Source organism: Ostrea edulis, chromosome 4, assembly GCF_947568905.1.
Source record: "Ostrea edulis chromosome 4, xbOstEdul1.1, whole genome shotgun sequence".
NCBI lineage: Eukaryota > Metazoa > Mollusca > Bivalvia > Ostreida > Ostreidae > Ostrea > Ostrea edulis.
The window spans coordinates 59,110,956-59,130,175 of NC_079167.1; the positions used below are offsets into that span (position 1 = coordinate 59,110,956).

General features: G+C 33.6%; 1 protein-coding gene and 1 long non-coding RNA gene across 6 annotated transcripts in view; one reads left to right on the forward strand and one right to left on the reverse strand.

Moving 5' to 3' along the window:
- Nucleotides 1-19,220, forward strand: part of LOC125667968 (cytohesin-1-like) — a 30,954-nt gene that overhangs the window by 2,290 nt on the left and 9,444 nt on the right. For 2 of the 5 annotated variants that reach the window (XM_048901683.2, XM_056163198.1), the window contains exons 1-8: nt 6,113-6,619; nt 6,705-9,334; nt 9,938-10,002; nt 10,433-10,499; nt 12,991-13,109; nt 14,214-14,294; nt 18,342-18,454; nt 18,955-19,103. In XM_048901683.2, the coding sequence (XP_048757640.2) occupies nt 9,269-9,334; nt 9,938-10,002; nt 10,433-10,499; nt 12,991-13,109; nt 14,214-14,294; nt 18,342-18,454; nt 18,955-19,103 (660 nt within the window). In that variant the 5' untranslated portion in view covers nt 6,113-6,619; nt 6,705-9,268. Of the gene's footprint in view, nt 1-6,112; nt 6,620-6,704; nt 9,335-9,937; nt 10,003-10,432; nt 10,500-12,990; nt 13,110-14,213; nt 14,295-18,341; nt 18,455-18,954; nt 19,104-19,220 lie in introns of those variants that run through there. The other 3 variants (XM_048901681.2, XM_048901680.2, XM_048901684.2) reach the window with 2 other exon arrangements.
- Nucleotides 13,431-13,926, reverse strand: LOC125667978 (uncharacterized). The gene is made up of 2 exons (XR_007367384.2): nt 13,825-13,926; nt 13,431-13,657 (listed from the first exon to the last, which is right to left on the reverse strand). It is a non-coding gene; the product is annotated as an uncharacterized LOC125667978 (long non-coding RNA).

Below are 19,220 nucleotides of genomic sequence, written 5' to 3' on the forward strand. Positions count from 1 at the left end.
TCCTTCATAAATATGCATGCACAAGAAAATCATAATTTTCTCCTTACAATCAGTAGACCAGTACTCTTTTAATACTCATATAGAATTTGTCGAACTTGTCAAATCGTATTAATTTTCATAGTTTATCATACTGACAAAACTTTGGTTTAGTTTATAACATCAAACAACATACTGTATAATACGGCACATATACCTTTTTAAATGGTAAATATAATTTAATGTATGACTTATCTTTTTGAAAAAAAATTCAATCAAGTTTGGAAAACTTAGATAAATATTATATGGATAGACCAGATAATTATAATCATTGTACTTGAAGGATTATGCAAAAAAAAATTAATGGAAGAGAGACTCGGAGAGAGGGCATGTCCTCCATGTTAACTACATGCAATGTTCAATATTGTAAATTATATATCATTCATGAATACTTCTCTACAATACACATGTCTTATTTATTTAAGAATACATAATTTTGTTGTTGCTGTGAAGTTGAACAAACTTCTAGGTTGGACCTCCTTAGGGATAACAGCCTGCTACAATCTTGATAGCAGCCCATTTTGAACTTTGCTTTTGTCATAACATCCTAAGGCGTAACGAAAGATAGAGCTTATAAAAATGTACAGAAAGTAAAGGTCCTTTTTTTTTTTTTTTTTTAAATGGACACCAATCAGGAAGGGAATGTGTTGTGGCAGTATGATACTTAAATTAAGAAGGGAATTTCTTGTCAAACATTTTATGTTGATCCACTTAGTGCTACTGGCTAGCTACCACATGGACTAAAAGTGAAACACAACACACATACACAACTCATGGATCACAAATGGACCTGCATTGTCAATGGGGAAATCTCTTATTTTTCTGCACCAGCACCAGTCAGAATGGTGTGTAAATGTGTCACATTCAATATACGTTACCATCTGCAACATTTTATAAATATAACATAAAAACATTACATCATTCAAAATGTATACATGTGTAAACAAAAAGTAAACACAGGTTTAAACTCTCAACTTTGGAAGTTGGGTGTGATTGGCTAAATCAGTCTCATGATTATTCATTGTCACGGGTCATCAGAATGTAACCTTCAATGCGATGTCCTTGGATATTACTTAATGTAGAAATTATTGAAATTCATTATTAGATTGCGCTACATGATGCATATGTTTGACAAGCAAGAACATTCTAGCTACAACATAGCATTAGCTTTTGCTGCACTTTTCCTAGAGCACACTGATGTCACTCACAATGGTGTACTTGTACAAATATGTCCTATTGAATTTGTTTTTAGTCTGCAACATTTTATTGATATACTGTGAAAAATGTAGGTTTGAAACTGTCTCAACTTTTAAAGTTGGTCATGCTGTGATTGGCTAAATCAATGTAATGCTTATTCATTGTCTCAGGTCACCAGAATATGACCCCCCAATTTAATGTCATTTGTAGCAAGTATGCCAGCATATCTGATCAGCAGACTGGATATCTGAATTTGATTGGATTGGACTTGAGCTTATCACAAAGTCTACAATTTTAGGTGTACTTTTGAAAGTCTGTAATAATTAAGGCATCTGCTAGCAAATATTGATCAATACATGTATAATGGCACATTTTCTTACTGAAAAGGTAGATGTAAGAAATTAAAATTAAACATAGAACTTGTATGTCCAAAGTGGTGTTCTCATAAAGTACTGCAGGAAAATTATTTTGATTGTGATACCACAACTAGTATAATGTGTAGTAAAACTCTTGGATGTGATAGAATATTCTTGATCATCATGGGAAATTCCAAATTGACATGATGACATACAACATGCATCTGTTCCTGGCCAGTGTTTCCATGTACCTTGACAACCTCTGTGCACTCATCAGCATCCAGTATATCATATTACTGATTTCACCAATGGATCTGTACAAAGGTGAATGTAATGTACAGGAAAATAAATTTTTAGGAACAGAATTTAGCTCATCTTAAAAATCATTGGATGTTAATTGTTTAGATTGATTAATGATCAGGTCAGTAACATGTCTGATGTGATGACGTAGTTTGGGACTAGTCATTGCTTGTCCAATCATAAAATGATCTGTTCTGACAGTGGTGTGAATTTTTACTTCAAAATACCATGGACAGACTGACAGCCAATGATGAATGTAATAATGATGCCCCTGGAGTAAATTACATCATTGCATGCAATGTTCAAATTATGAATGTAGAGAGAGCATTATTATTAAATGATTGAAAATTATCTCTAACAACTACATGTACTGGATTGATTGGCTATCAGTGGCAGAAATGGGTGGTGATTATGCTAATTTCTATCAAAAGAAAATGTTAATATTAAATGTCTTTCCATCTATCAGACATTAAAGCATTAAATTTTCCTTGCAGTCTATGTATCAGGTCAATCAAGTAATAATGTAATTATTCATATTATTATCTATAAAGATTAAAGAACAGAATTTCAATTAGATATTATGTCCCCGAGATCGAAGATCGGGGGGGGGGGGGGGGGGGGGGGGGGGGGGCATATTGTTTTTGTCCTGTCTGTCATTCTGTCTGAAACTTTAACCTTGCTAATAACTTTTGAACAGTAAGTAATAGAGCTTTGATATTTCACATGAGTATTCCTTGTTACAAGACCTTTCTGTTGGTATTGAACCTTTTGACCTTGACATTTGACCTACTTTTAATTTATTTTTTTTTACATTGGTCATAACTTCTAAATGGTAAATATTAGAGTTTTCATATTGTACATGAGCATTTCTTCTGACAAGATCTTTCTACTGGTACGAAGATATTTGCCCTTGTGACCTTGGCTATCTTCGGAATTGGCCATTATCGGGGGCATTTGTGTTTCACAAACACATCTTGTTTTTAGATTATTATAATGCTGGTGTAACATGTATGTGGACTTATTTAAGCGGGATTCATATCTAAGCACCTTTGTCAGTGAAGCAAGAATGCTAATTTATGACTGTAATAAATCTCCAAATATCTATCATAATATCATACATCTCATATCAAGTGTATAGAATACTAAATCCCTCTAAATATTCATTATCATCTCATATCAAGTGTATAGAATAACTAAATCTCTAAATATCTATTATCACACATCTCATATCAAGTGCATAAATGGCTTAGACATAAGTTATACTAAGCTGGTTTGTATTTTAATATTTTATATTAAATGGGCACTTATATGACAGTGTTAGTTGTAGTTATTCATAAATATACATGTTTAATTGTCATTTATGTTCTCCTTAGGCCCTTGAATGGTGAATAAAGAATTTCCACATAGAAATTTCAAAGTGCCAAATCAATTAATTTATCAGGATTATGTCAAATAGTACATGAGCTCTGATTATACCAAATTTCAGATAGAAAAAGTATAAGTACAGAATCATACAGTAAATACATGATCAAATCATTATACAAGTTAAATAACATACATTTTAAGGACATACGCAATGTTTTTGACATTTTCTTTAAAACTTTTTTAACATTTTATTGATATGATGAGTTCTTCTATGATATCCAAAATAGGTATGTAGTAATACTTTGTACTTTGTATATCAGCCTGGGTAGCTCCGTGGTGATGGTGGTAGTAATACAATGATCCTGAGTTCAATACCTGAATGTTTGAAAGATTTTTCTCCCCTTCTTTACTACAATAATGTCTATTTATATACAACTTACTGTAATACATAAGAGCTGACTTTACATTTTTACTTGCAAACAACCAGGAACTATCAGAATATTGCTAGCTCTAAAATAACCAAGGTAATACATGTATACTCCTGTACCAGATACAATGCAAGTGAATTGTATACATGTGAAATGTGACAAATAAATATACATTTAGTCTGTTGAGAAATGTCCCAGATATCTATAAAGAGATGTAGAATTGCCTATTTATATCTCATGAAGTTTAGGGTAGTATGCAATTTCAGTGTGCTTGTACCTAATAGTCAGCTCTGTGTTTACCAGAATATACAATTATTAGTTGATCATTTTAAATATTTCAAATATGGGTGATTTAGTCCCCAGTACAAAGGGGGTTGTAGGGAGCAAAAAATTGGAGTATTTTGTAGAAGTTGTGTTCAGAAAAACTAACTAGTCTGATCTCATTAGCAGTGTCAAACATTTCCAAGACCAACAGAAATTTCAAAAGTTATATGGCATCAGTCTAGCATTTTTGAGCTACACATTCAAAAGAAACACTGTGGAACTTAATTCAAAAGAATTGAAGATCTAGAACATCTAGAATTGAAATTACTGATACAACAAAGTTTTATTTTATTAAAAAAAAATCAGGTATGAACTTTTGCTTAGCTATATCTCAGTTGCCATGATAATCATCAATTCAAATGTTCTCCTAGAAATACTCCAAAATTTTGTGTATTATACACATATTCGATTTTATGAAAGTGTACTGCAGAGTATAAATGTGAAAACTACTGGTTGTGCTGTGTATGCCATCAGTGTGGGCATCTAAGTATGTACCTAATTTTCTGAGTTGGACAAGTAGGAGTAGTGGCCTTGGACAAGAGACCATCATCAAGATCTAGTATTGCAATTGGTACTAGCTTTATTAGTAATTGTAATAATGGTCTATATTTATAACATTAATTTCAACAAGACACAAAATTTAATTTGATCACATTTAAAGGAAACAATATTTTCCTTCAACACATTTCCTTCTTAGATATTTTTGGCATTTTTATATAGTATTGAACGTAGGAACTTTCCATGTATGATGTTTGGACTTATTATTGCTAAGAAAAATATAAACTGGTAAACAGGAAATTTTGAAAGTGTAAATGTTTGAAGAAGATGAGGAAACTATAATACCTTTCTTTAACTCAACAATAATACCATGCAGAAATTTGACATTAAAAATTGTATTGTATTTACTTTCAGACCAAACCTAGCATTTCTCAGTATTTCAGTACCTTGATTTTAATGCTATATGAATTATCCATATTGTATAATAAATTAAGTAATAACAATAAAGCATAAGAATTCATCTTTTCGTATAAAATAACTATGCATATATTGGCAAATTATTTCATCTTTTGTTTCATGTGCTATGTTGCACGTTTTTGTACCAATATAGTACATCAAGTTGTAAACAGTGTGGGTTGTATCGCATAAAAGTATCAATGCTGTGGTGAACCATATTGAATTATTATGTGAACATTAAAAATGCCTGTAAGTAAATCACATACATTAGAGATGCATATACAGATGACATACATAAACAGTCAGCTGTCAATTAAATGTAGGTGACCGGTTGCAGTAGTCTTTTGGTTAGGTTGTTAGCTTCATAATATGATTTTCAATCCCAGTGCCATGTTGAACCTAAGAAATTTAACATGGTGCCTAGTGTCTAGAAATGAAGATCATTTGACCTTAAAAATGAAGGTCCTGTGTCTCAGTAAGCATTGGCATGATAAAGAACCCTCATTGCCATGGCTTTTAACACCATGCTTAGGTCAAACATTTTGTTGCACTTCACCTCAAGTTGGTGATATTTGTACATAATATTGAGCAAAAAAAATTCTCAACAATAAAGAGAGGTGTGTCTCTACTCTGTAGAATTATTGTACATTTGAAAACTTGATGTTCACCTATTCTAAGAAACTGTGTCTGATGGTTCCTTAATAAGTGATAGGCTTAGTAGTTAGTACTGTTTAGTTTATCAATATTGTCAAAGACTGTTGCTGGCCTTGCCAAGCTATGAAGCAAAACATGAAGTAGAAATACAATACATGTAAAACAGTTGACCTTTGAATTCGGCACAATCCATAGTAAATATAGTTGGTGCCTATTTGTCATCCTGTAGGTAAATGTACATTCACTATCATACACCTTTGGTACAATATATCATCATTGCAACAAATTTTTATACTAGTAAGAACATTTTCTAAAAACCCGTCAAATTTAGATATACCAGTACTGTGTAGCAGAGAAATGCAAAAATTTGCTAAGGTTAGGAAAAATATCATTTGATTTGGTTTTAAAAATAGAATTGATATCTTGGTGAAGGTCCCAAATTACACTCAAGCTAAATTTAAGTCTTAAGAAGCTCACTGTTGGCTTGAACAATACATTGGTGGTTGAAGGAAACAGAAGCACACAATATAACTGATAAAGACTGGGATGTTGTTTTGGTGAATTCAACATATGCTAGATTTCTCATAGATTGTTGAGGGAAAAGCAATAGGTTGTCAGTTATATGCCAGTTTAATTCTGAACCACTTGGTGCAGATTTCTCACGTTGTCTCAACATGTTCATCTTCTAACTGTCAGGAAAACCTAAAGTGTTGGATTTCTAATGAATGGGGAAAAACTTTACAGCTCCAAGATATATGTATATTCATGTTTGCAAGTAATTAATGGATGTTTTCCTCCTAAGAAACTTATCATTGGAGTGCATTGGTCAGAGTGTATTTTTGTATCTTAAGTTTTTAAATACACACTTGCACTTTGGTTGCAAACTCCAAGCAAAGTCGTAAAAAGAGGATAGAAGCTAGTGTATTGGTGTGTAGGATACATGTGTTCATCATTGATGTAACTGGATTTGATCTTCAATTGGAGGAGTCAGCAGGAAGCTGAAAAGTATAGACCTTTTTAGCGGTCAGTGGATCTGTGTTTGGCTGCCATATAATTACCTCTAATTCTTCCTGGATGTTTGTTGTTACAGATCTGACACCTGAAGAACAACAGCTTCTGGAAACCATTCGAGAGAGAAAACAAAAGCTCCTGGAGGAAATTCAGGTACGTTCAATGTTTGGTTTTCATTTTCCTTTAGATTTCCCTGTGTGTGGTGTGTGCATGATTTATATTTCTGTTTTCCTCCTCTTTTCTAACATGCTGAGATTTGTGCATCTTGATATTATGATTATCAGATTGTTTTTGTAAGGAAAATTTATTTGCATCTGGAGCAAAAGCGATCCCTTTTGGAAACACTTAACTTCTTCCTAACCCATACTTTTTCTACAGAAATTGAAAATTACATATGAACATTTTTACCATATTAGAAAAATAAGTTCAGATGCCCTAGCATTGTGAAAACCACTCAAAGAGAATAGATATTGCATCATGTTGCTCTGTCCAGGTTCAGCAGTTCTGAAGTTGCTTTTTTATCTAGTAAGCATAATTAGAACCAAGGGAATTAATGGTGTGTGGGGTTTTGAAGTACCAGCCAGCTGATTACACCGTCTACAGAAGCTGACAGGCTATAAGATTAGACAGGGTCCAGATAAACTTCAAGGTCAAAATGTACAGTGCTGTTCAGTATTTAAAGAGAAACAAAAGGGGATAGAAATTGTTCGGTTCTAAGTTATATCAGCTGGTTGCATGCTTTGTTTTGACATTAATGATGATTAAAGTAGAAGAGGGATTACTTAGAGAGTGGCCAGTATTGTTCTGTAACCAGCATGCATTATTGGTATATGTACATAAAATTTTACTTATAAACAATACCATTATTTACTCTTGAAGAACTCTTTTCCTTATAAGCACTATCTTGATTGTGAAATTGCTTTATTTTATACCACGTATAGTGTACACCAAAAATATTTTTCTACTGTGTATAGGGAAGTTTTCATCTGATGGTCTTTTCACTCACAGGCAGTGAAATATGATTTTGTCCCATCAAAAAATTTGCAGTCATATTTTGCTGCACAGAGAGAGAGACATTTTCCCAAGTCAAGGGTATCTGATCCGCTCCGCTCCATATAAACCCTTGACCGAACAGGCAGAGTTTCTCGGGGTTAGAAACCAGGCTCTCTGAATGGCCTCATTAACGTTAGTATGAACCAATCAGAGACATCTTCCCAAGTCAAGGGTTTCTGATCTGTTTGGGAAGATGAGAGAGAGAGTAAATGTAAATTTTCCCAGTTTTGAACTCATCTCTGGTATGAGATGAAAATGAAATAAGGGTGATAAAATCCATTTTTTTATTATTGTTATCATATTTCATATTTTTTATGGTATGTAATGAAAATGAGTTGTGTGGCATGGTGTTTAGATGTGTCATGATAGGTCATAAGGTTGATCCCCTCTTTACAATTTGGCTATTGGATAAGACAAACTATAAGGTTCTGTGTCTAGTTCATGTCATGGCATGTAGAAGAATTCTGACCTGACCAGAGTCAGAACTGTCTGCCACAGCAAGAGCCAGTGATAAAGAGTGGTATCAAGAAACTGACAATTCCAGTTCATTGTATGAATGTATATTTACAGTTTATTGATACATTACTCAGACAATTACCTCAACATGAGGAGCAAGAACAATACACCTAATAATAGTTGTAACAAACACACTTCTTCTTATTCCCAAGTGGGTGGCTAAATACAATTACTTAAATCCAAACAAACTTTTGTGTCCCTGGTATGTCTATAATAAAATTGCTCCCTTTATCTCATAAAGAGCTTTTGATAAATGCTTTATCCCACCAATTCTCATAGTGCTGGTGAAATAGGGCAATATATAAATATATAATTCTGTTTATAACAAATATGTAATTTATTTAGTGCATTATTCCATACAAAGAATTTGGATCTGTCTCATTCAGATCCAGAGAAAAAAACCAATTTGTCACCCAAGACGTGAAGATGCATGATGAAGAATGAAATGAGTCATCTAGAGTCAAAAGAGTCTTTTTCCTATTAAAAAATCTCTAACTATTTATATCATTCCTGCATGCTTTGGACACAATTATTCCCATGCCCACAGGACTGACACATGTGATGGTTCATAATGCAGTCCCACAGGGAATGGCCAATAATATCCATGGTGTCGGCAGTTGTTTGGGGGTCATATTGGCGATTGACGATTGTGATAAGCATTAATCATCTGTTCTGTTGTCTCCAATGATTATATTAAGAGACAAAAGCATTGTATTTCCTGATGTGTGTGAATTGATTATTTCCTAAATAAGTTTGTTAAATCTCAGTGAACAGGATTTATTTTTTTTATGAAATGGTGAAAAAAATCATCAATGATTTAGTAAAAGATCGGAAGGATTAGTGAATTTGATTACTGACACTATTGCTAATGAAGTGGATTTGTTTTCCGTGTGTGTAATAACACATGTAGATCTTTCCAGTGTATGAATGTAATAGTATAGAAAAATAGTGTGTGACTTTTATGGATTGAAGGAGTATTTCAAAGAGTCCTAAAAATGTGATCATTCATGGAGCTCTATATATCACCATAGATTGTGTTTAAAATGATTTAGCAAAAAATATAAAATTTTGAAAATGATGCTTACGGATGCTGGTATTGTTTGTGACAGGACCTTGTTAAGTTGGGGAAATTTACTCAAGGTACTTATTTTTTTCATGATAACTTCAGTACAGGTATTTCAGTGCTACACTTTTATCTTTATGACGATTTTTTAAGCACCATTAAGCGATAGCTAGAGGATGCTTTGCAGGTTACTGAAATAAGAGAGAAATAATGACTCAAATTGAATATTTTTATAAAAACTGATCCTTTTAATGCTTTACTTTAAGATGATTAAGGTATATTAAATTTTCTGTAGATAAAAACAACTATTATGAGTTGGAAATTTTTGTCAGATTACTTGTGTGAAAGTTTGAAACTGAACTATTATGTAAAACAGTTACAGAACTGTGTGAACAACTGCATCATCCCAATTCAATTAACATCATGTCGGAGTCCTATTATCATGTATTCAAAATGGAGCATGTTTCTTATCCAATACTTTGTTGGATTATTCTCTTTAGAAAAATGGACAGGCATAGCCAATGTCCATGTATTTAGGCTTTGCTTGTCCACTTGTCTACAAAGAATACTATTGGATAACAAGTACCATTTTGCATCATGTTATTTAATACACAATCTGTACTAAAAGTTAAGAACTCAATTTACAAAATTAGAGAAGTTTTGTTCTGATTCATTTTCAGGAACTGAAAGATGAAATAGCAGAAGTCTCCAGTGAAATGGAGACCATTGAGGTCTCAGATGAAAGGTGAGATTTTATCAGAAAGGAAGAGAAAGGGAGAAACTAGTTTTAAAAACCTTCCTATCAGGGCAATAAATGCCTGGTCTTTGTAAGAAATATTAATAAGTTCAGAATGTAAATGCTAGAACTTCCACCAAGAAAATGGCATTTGAGATTGTATAGTTTGATTGTAATCAGGCCATGACATCATCCCCACCATCTGTCAGATGCAGAACTTGTTTTTCAAACAAACTGCAGCAGATGAGTAACATTTTGCTTTGTGTATTAAGAATGGAAATGAGCGATTTCAAGGCCAAGACCCTTCAGCAGCCGACATGTTTCATGATGACATATATATTAGTTCTGAATTGTAAAAAAAAAAATTGGAGAAAACGTACACATGTTTAACTTTCCTCCCCCAAACTTTTAATAATGCAAATTGTTTCTCTTATTGTAGCAAGAACAATCCCAAGAATAAACAGATGTCCATAGGGAAGAAGAAATTCAACATGGATCCAAAGAAGGTAGAACAATAATGTTTTCTACTGTACATGAAATGAAGTGACCATACTCCAATGTCTTCTTTCCTATCCCCTCATCATCTTCACATTCCTCTATGTGAATTTATTACCCATACAACGGAAAATGTGTCATCCTTAAAAATTATTGCAAGACTTGTCAGAAAAATTATTATGTATTTTCTGTGTTTATCCATTTTTGCGGAGTTTTGCAGATAAGAAAAATCTGCAAAAATTACAATTGCAAAATATTCAACAACAAAAAAAAAAAAAATGAAGATGTTATCAAAGACTAGACAAACTGTATCCTTCTCCAGGATATTGTTACATACAAACACGGGCAAGAGTCACCAGAAAATAATTACAAATTGAGGAAGCAATTGACATTTCGATTTTTGTGGTAGGTACTAAACTAGGTAGTGCATATCATCAGTATTAGGATATTGGGAACAGGCTAATTAAAACTAGATTTGATATTTTTTTATTTGCTCAATACTATGATAGGAATTTGCCAGTTGCCACAAATGTTTTTAGCCCAATCCCTTTCACTATTGCAAATAAATTTATTATAAATCAAAAAATTTAATTCACCATAAAACACTTTTTACAGATAGTCCTCTTTTGACTTCAATGTTAGATTGTTTTAGTTAACATATTATGATCTATCCATTGAGAGAATGTGGTAGAATTGGAGCCATGCCAGAGCATTATTGAATTAACTACACAATGAATATACCTGATGGCAGGTCATGTTCCCTCCTTTAGCATGGATTCATAGATACAGAGAGAAATGGTTAAAGTTTTTGAATCCTGAAATTGTACGCAAGATTATCTTCACCAGTCTTGTGGTTGAAAGCTTTTCCAAGTGTAAACACCTTCATAAAATAATAAAATACAACATGGTGATGAGAAACAGTTTTCGTTTCTTGAATTGTACTTTCATGGTTTATCTCATATGCACCTTTTAGGATTCTCATCTGGTCATTTGCTGAGAAGTGAGTTCATATTCTCCTACTTGTGTTCAAACTATGCAAGAACTCAACAGCTGAGTGCATTCTTGCTTTCTCTCTCTCTCACTTTCTCTCGCCCTACTTTGGATATATATGTTACTCATCAAAACAAACAAGGAAGAGATTATAAAGTAAGTAAATTGTTTTCAATGGGGTAAATTTGAATAAACAAACTTAAATTTGTATCTTCCTGCTTTGTAAGTACAAAAAAACTGAACATGTCTGGTTTACAGAATACATGTTAATAGTAACATTTGTAAATGGATTGTGTATTTGAAATATTCAGATTACATAAGCCACCTATTATCCTGCCACTAGAGACATCTTAGAGGTTGAAGTGTTTCTACATCATGATTATGAAAGTGGGAGGCCCTCAAGTCACAAATTTTCCACAATTCACAGTCTCATGGCTCTTCATCTGTATTCTTCAAGTACCTTTTTAAGATTGAAGACATCTTATCAATTTTCAAAATTTATACATTGTGAAAAGGGATGTGTTGTGTGCTGTTACACTTGGAACACAGCCTGCTTGTATTCATACTTGCATAAAGAAAGTACAAGTACTCCATAGCTGGCATTTTTTTAAAATTTTCTATTAATCATTTATGCACTCTTGACAAATTTTTTCAAAAAGTCAAACACACTTTGTTAAAAAATACTAGTACATATTTATAAGTTCTTCTGAAACATGATACCTATACACATTTGATTCACTTAAATTGGTGTTGGTTTTTTTGTCCTTGATGTTTAAGGTAAAAATGCCTAAAAGTAATTTTCCTTTTTAATTTTTTTTTTATAAACAATCTGTATATATCACAATACATGTACAAATGCAATTAGCAAAGACCACATAAGAATACAGACATTTTGTGTGTGTGTGAGAGAGAGATGAAAAGATTAGATTCCTTCTGTCTCACTGGGCATCAAATTTCTCGTTATCACCATTTTTGTAAAATTAAGAATTTTTGTTTTTAAGTAGGATTAAGCAAAAAGAATGCTCAATGATTTCGCAGTACATCTTGCTGTCTAGATATAGTACTTCAACCAAAGGATAAGACTATTTTGTTTGCCCTTATTTTTATCATAAGTACCTAAAATAAAGGATTTTTTTGTTAAAAACCAATTGAAATGAAAGTTCTATGTACAGTTCAAATTCATCTCGGGAAGATCGAACATAATCACATTCCCACAGTATATGTTCTATTGTTTCTTCGTCTTTGTGACAAAAAGTACATATCTTAGAGTTTACCTTTTTAATTTTGAATAAAAAAGAAGTTGCTAAAATTCTATGAATTATTCTATATTGAAACCATTGGCGTTTGCAATTTTTAGTTATTATGAAAGGTAGTATGTTGAAAATTTTAGACATAGAGAATGGAGAATGGAAAATTTTCAACAATTTCTATGCCCCATCTTTAGGCAGTCAGTTCTTGTATATCAAGAAATTCTTCCCTGGTGTTTCTTCAGTATTCCATTACTGTTTACAGGGCATCGAATATCTGGTTGACCACCAGCTTCTTTCTCATGAAAAAGAGGAAGTGGCCAAGTTTCTGTACCAGGGAGAGGGGCTGAACAAGACAGCCATTGGAGACTACCTTGGCGAACGGTAAACGTTTTTAAACTTTCCAAGAATATTTTAAGTTGTACATGTCTTATTCAAATTAGAAAAACATGTGATCACAAATACCGACCCACAATGCCTGATGTGCTGAGCATGGTGGTAGAAATTCTTTCATGATTGCAATAGACCAGGAAAGATACATAGTATGGTGTAAGATGGCACTGGTCAGTGGTATTGTCACAGATAGTGTGTTGGTAAACCACACCTGACCAAATTTGTTTGATGATCAATGCAGGTTGACCTGTGTCCTTGTGTACATCATAACTAATGAATGAACACCCCAGTAATAGTAAAAATAAACTGAACGCATGTTATGTGGATTTATTGTCCATCGTCATCTGGAATTTGTCACCGGGCAGTAAATCTATGACATCATCCATTTCATCATGCATATCCATTGGTGTGTCCAGTCATGCATGGCTAGTCTGACCTTCAGTAGGTCTTGGTCATTGATATGGGAAGTAGGCTGGTTTTTACCTACACTAGTAAAATCATTTGGATGTATTACCATCACTGTACTTGCATAACGTGATCTAAATGAAAGATAAAAATCTGATTTTATGTCCATGGTTTACCAGAATGTGACATGACTAAAGCTTTTTTGACATCTTGAATAGAAATAGATGTAAGAAACAAATGAGGAGGTCTGTCATATTTTTTTTTTGATACTCTGTCTTTCTCTACTCATACACATGTATACCTTAGTTGTGCTTACACAGATCGGGTGTTCTGTAATGTGAGGATTGCTCATATTAATCTACACAAGATACCACTATCTCTTTTCCTGGAAATAACACAATACAATACATACAAGTACAATTACTAAAGTTAGAGTTTCTGAGATTTACCCATCCAAAGGTTTTGACCACCAAAAATTCTTTCAGATTGGTAAAAGTTGACAGGAAATTTTGTTATTCGGACTGGTATAGTTACGTAAATTCTGACATGTGAGAAACACATATTTCATATTTGACACATGTTCTTAATTCTATAGAGAAACATGTCCACATTTTGATTACCATAACTAAAATGTAGGGTGTTATTGTACCAATAAACAAAAATTTAAAACAATAATGGCTTATTTTTCAGGAATGAATTTAATATATCAGTCCTGAAGTCGTTTGTAAATCTACATGAGTTTTCGGACATGATTTTGGTCCAGGCATTGAGGTAAGTCAAATGACAGAGGAATATTTTTCAGGGGCTAGTGAAAGTTGAAACTATTCCAGCTGTGTCAAAAGCATGGTATTTTGAAAAGATCATTGTTCCTATAAATGTATTAATTTTGTTTTGAATTAGATTTCATTGTCTTGGAAAAAATAGTTGGCTATCAACACGTCAATCAGCTAACTAAGATCATTATATTACTAAGACCACTCATCCATCATGTATTTAATGCTGTTTTGAAGACCTTCAATAGCATAACTGATTTGATTATGAATTTTGAAAATTTGAATTTGTGAGCAACTTGATTGCATTATTATATCTCACACAATGAGTAGCAGAGAATTCCTCTGAAATCTCTCAACAGAATTTCATGAAACTTTGTACATGTAGTTAAGAAGGACTTGCTGTGTAGATGTGCTTATATAGAGGGGAGTCCTGGCGAATTTAGTTCCTGTATTATTGAAAATTGCAGCCAGCGTTTCAGAGACACGGTTACAACTACTGTAAACTCTTGCTAATAAAAACATTCTCACAGATTTGGTAAAACCATTTAGTTGCCCCAAGCTTAACTTGGTTCACCAAGTATTGATTGGTTTGTAAACCCTTGTTAACAATGGCACGCTTCATAAATCTGCTGTATATGGCAGGTGTATTGTAACAGAATTAGCACTATCAAATAAGTGACTTTTTTTTTACTTGATATTCATTCATATATTTGATGTGATTACAAAACAATACGAATTAATCAACATGAAATTGTCCTCAGTGCAGAAACAACAGCGAAAAAAGAAATGCCTAGCAAAGTTAATTTTTACACTGTTACCTTTCCAAGACTTATCCAAAAAGATTGAATCAAGAGAAAATGCTACAAAGTGACAGGAAAAAAAAAATTAACATGCTGCTCCCAGGCCACATCACATGCCTGGTTTAATGGTTTTATGTTACAAAACAAGAACTCCTGAAAGTAAAATTTATCTTTGTGGTTCGACAGTTTTCTCTGTCATAGATAAGTTTTTGAGAGGTGAAATGTTTTAATGATGAAGTTCATTTTGATCCTGTTTGTTGCGAATAGATTAACACAAATTTGCACATGCTTTACATTGTTTAAACATTATCTAATTTAGATAAAATATATTTGTGGCAAAAAACAATGCACCATGTATTTATACAGATAGGCAGGTCTGTGGCCTGCTTTAAAGTGTAAAAAACCTTCCTTGGTTCATGCTTAAAAGTGTGTGGCTTTATTTATTTTGACATGATAAATTGAAAAGTTCTCAACATAGAGCTTTCATATTTGATATGAAGGTAGTTTTATACCATAAAAGAAATACGCCTATGAATTTTGTCTTCACAAAGTCAAATGTCACAGCAGACCTTCAATCCTAGTTTTAAACTTTTTTTTTTTTGGTTACACAATATTTTCTTAAGTTTTTTTTTTTTTTATTTACTCTTGGACATCAAGCAGTCAAACTAAATGCATGAGGATAATAAGCAACAAGCCCTTTACCAAAACTGTAAAATTTATGACCCCTGGGTTCAGGGTTCATGCTACAGTGTGGGGCTAAGTTAATTGGTCATCTGTTAATAATTCATTTAATTATACTCCCCGCAACAAGTTGTGGGGGGGTATACTGGAATCGGGTTGTCCGTCTGTCTGTCCGTCCGTCTGTAATGGTTTCCGGGCTCTAAAGCGTTATCCTTTCCACCTACAGTCACCATATCATACATATGGACTACCCATGGGATGAAGATGTTCCCTATCGATTTTGGGGTCCAACGGTCAAGCGCACTGGACATCGAAGTAGCAATATGGTTCGGTTTGTCATGCCATTTGTTTTTTACACTCAGAAAAGAGGTAGTTTATACCTATTACCATCACCCTTTGGGAGTTTGGGGTAAGCGGGGGGTATTCTTAGTGAGCATTGCTCACAGTACCTCTTGTTATATTTAAAAAAATCTTCTTGACAGTTAGTCAAACTATAGGCATATGATTATAATGAGCATTGAGCCCTTTACGAAAACCGTGAAATTCAGGACCCCTTGATTCAGGGTTCGGCCCCTAGGGTTGTGTTAAATTGGACATATATTGAAAACGCATTATATCTTAGAAAATCTCCTTATTTACTTATGGACATCAAGCCGTCAAACTGTTGGCATGATTATAATGACAATGAGCCCAGCCCTGTACCAAACTTGTGAAATTAATGGGGTTCAGGTTGCATGCCCCAGCATGGAGCTATGTTGTTATATATTAGATAAGCATTATATCTTAGGAAATCTTCTTTAGTTCTGGAAATCATGGAGGCGAAATGTTTTTATACGTCCGTCGAAGACGGGACGTATTATGGTATGGCGCTGTCCGTCTGTCTGTCTGTCTGTCCGTCTGTCCAGACCTTGTGGGCAGGATACAGACTGAACCATAAGCCCTAGGACTTTACAACTTGGTACATTTGATCACCATGATGGGAGGAAGATGCCTATTGTTTTTCAAGGTCGTAGTATCACTTTTTAGGAAAACCTTGTGGACAGGATACAAACCGAACCGTAAGCTTCAGGATATTATAACTTGGTATATTTGATCACCGTGATAAGAGGAAGATGCATATTGTTTTTCAAGGTCAGAGATCAAAGGTCAAGGTCGTAGTATCACTTTTTAGGAAAACCTTGTGGGCAGGATACAAACCGAACCGTAAGCTCCAGGATATTATAACTTGGTATATTTGATCACCATGATGAGAGAAAGATGCCTATTGTTTTTCAAGGTCAAAGGTCAAGGTCGTAGTATCACTTTTTAGGAAAACCTTGTGGGCAGGATACAAACCGAACTGTAAGCTCCAGGATATTATAACTTGGTATATTTGATCATCATGATGAGAGGAAGGTGTCTATTGCTTGTGAAGGTCAAAGGTCAAGGTCGTAGTATCACTTATTAGGAAAACCTTGTGGGCAGGATACAAACCGAACCGTAAGCTCCAGGATATTATAACTTGGTATATTTGATCATCATCATGAGAGGAAGGTGTCTATTGTGTTTCAAGGTCAAAGGTCAAGGTCGTAGTATCACTTATTAGGAAAACCTTGTGGGCAGGATACAAACCGAACCGTAAGCTCCAGGATATTATAACTTGGTATATTTGATCACCATGATGAGAGGAAGATGCCTATTGTTTTTCAAGGTCAAGGTCGTAGTATCACTTTTTAGGAAAACCTTGTGGACAGGATACAAACCGAACCGTAAGCTCCAGGTTATTATAACTTGGTATATTTGATCATCATGATGAGAGGAAGGTGCCTATTCTTTTTCAAGGTCAAAGGTCAAGGTCGTATCACTTATTAGGAAAACCTTGTGGGCAGGATACAAACCAAACCGTTAACATATTTATGAAGTAACACATTCTAAGGCTATCCCTCTTTATATCTTGATATCCATTTCTACAAGCATAATGAATTAGCTCACAGAGGACAGTGCTAACTTCACTAAAATATGAATCCCACTAAAATATGTTTTCCTTGAGCAAAATCTACGGGCGTATTATGCCACGTTGGCGTTGCTCTTGTTATGATTATAATGAGCAATGAACCCTCTTTGAAAATTTAAAAATCCATTTGCCCATTTAGAACTTAAATAAAAATTGTGTTTTGCTATGATGTAATATGATAAAACTTACTCCCTGAAAAAAGAATAAAAATTATTGTAAATTATAAATTGTGTATAATAGGTATACCAATGTATTTATCATCGAGTACAAATTATATAAATGAAGAAGTATAAAAAGAACACAGGTAACCCAATCATTTCTGAAGAGTAAAAAATTTGTTCAGGTGACCGTTAACATCCAATCCAAATCGGTTGAAATGGTGAATGTGAATGATGATATGATAGCATATTAACCATCAGGTGACTAACATGTCAAAAAATATTATGAAATGAAGTAAACTGCAAAATTCTAAGAAATGTAAGCTGAAAGCACAACTTTGATCTTAATCTACTGTTTTATCTATTAAACCACTAACTTTCAGTTCTGATAAAACATCCCTCTGCAATTTCAGACAATTTTTATGGAGTTTCCGTTTACCAGGAGAAGCTCAGAAGATAGATCGGATGATGGAATGCTTTGCTGAGAGATACTGTGAGCTCAATCCAACAGATTTTAAAAGCACAGGTATGCTAAAAGGAATTTTATCTGGAGTCAGCAAATGTAAAGCTATGAATATGGAAAAGATGGAATTATTTTGGAGATTTTTTTTTACTTAATTACTATACGTATATTTGGTAAAATTCTTTACCTCATGTTTAATGTGTCACCAGGACATATAGAAAAGCACAAGAACTTTTCTCTCCAAGGTCATACATTCAAAATGTACCTTCTCTGAAAACTCCATTATATAGATAACAAAATAGTATTATATGAAAGATATTTTAGAATTGTATGACCTTTTTGAAGGTGGAATTAATGTATACAATATCATGCTGTTTGTTATCAGATCGACTTTTTTAAAATTTAGACATCTGTTACGTGTTGTCGTTTGTTATCAGATCGACTTTTTTAAATTTAGACATCTGTTACGTGTTGTTGTTTGTTGTAAGATCGACTTTTTTTTTTATTTAGACATCTGTTACATGTTGTTGATTGTTATCAGATCGACTTTTCTTTTTATCTAGACACCTGTTACGTGTTGTCGTTTGCGATCATCATGCTGAACACTAGTCTCCACAATCCTAGTGTGAAGGATAAACCCACAGTGGAGAGGTTCATCTCCATGAACAGAGGGATCAACGACGGTGGAGATTTACCACCAGAACTTCTCACGGTGAGTTCTGTTTCCTGTCCTCCGCAAGTTGTTATTAAGGAAGGTGGTGATTATAAGGGCTATTCCAGAAATAAATACATGGGGGGGTCGGGAGGCACCTTTTGTATATACCAAGCA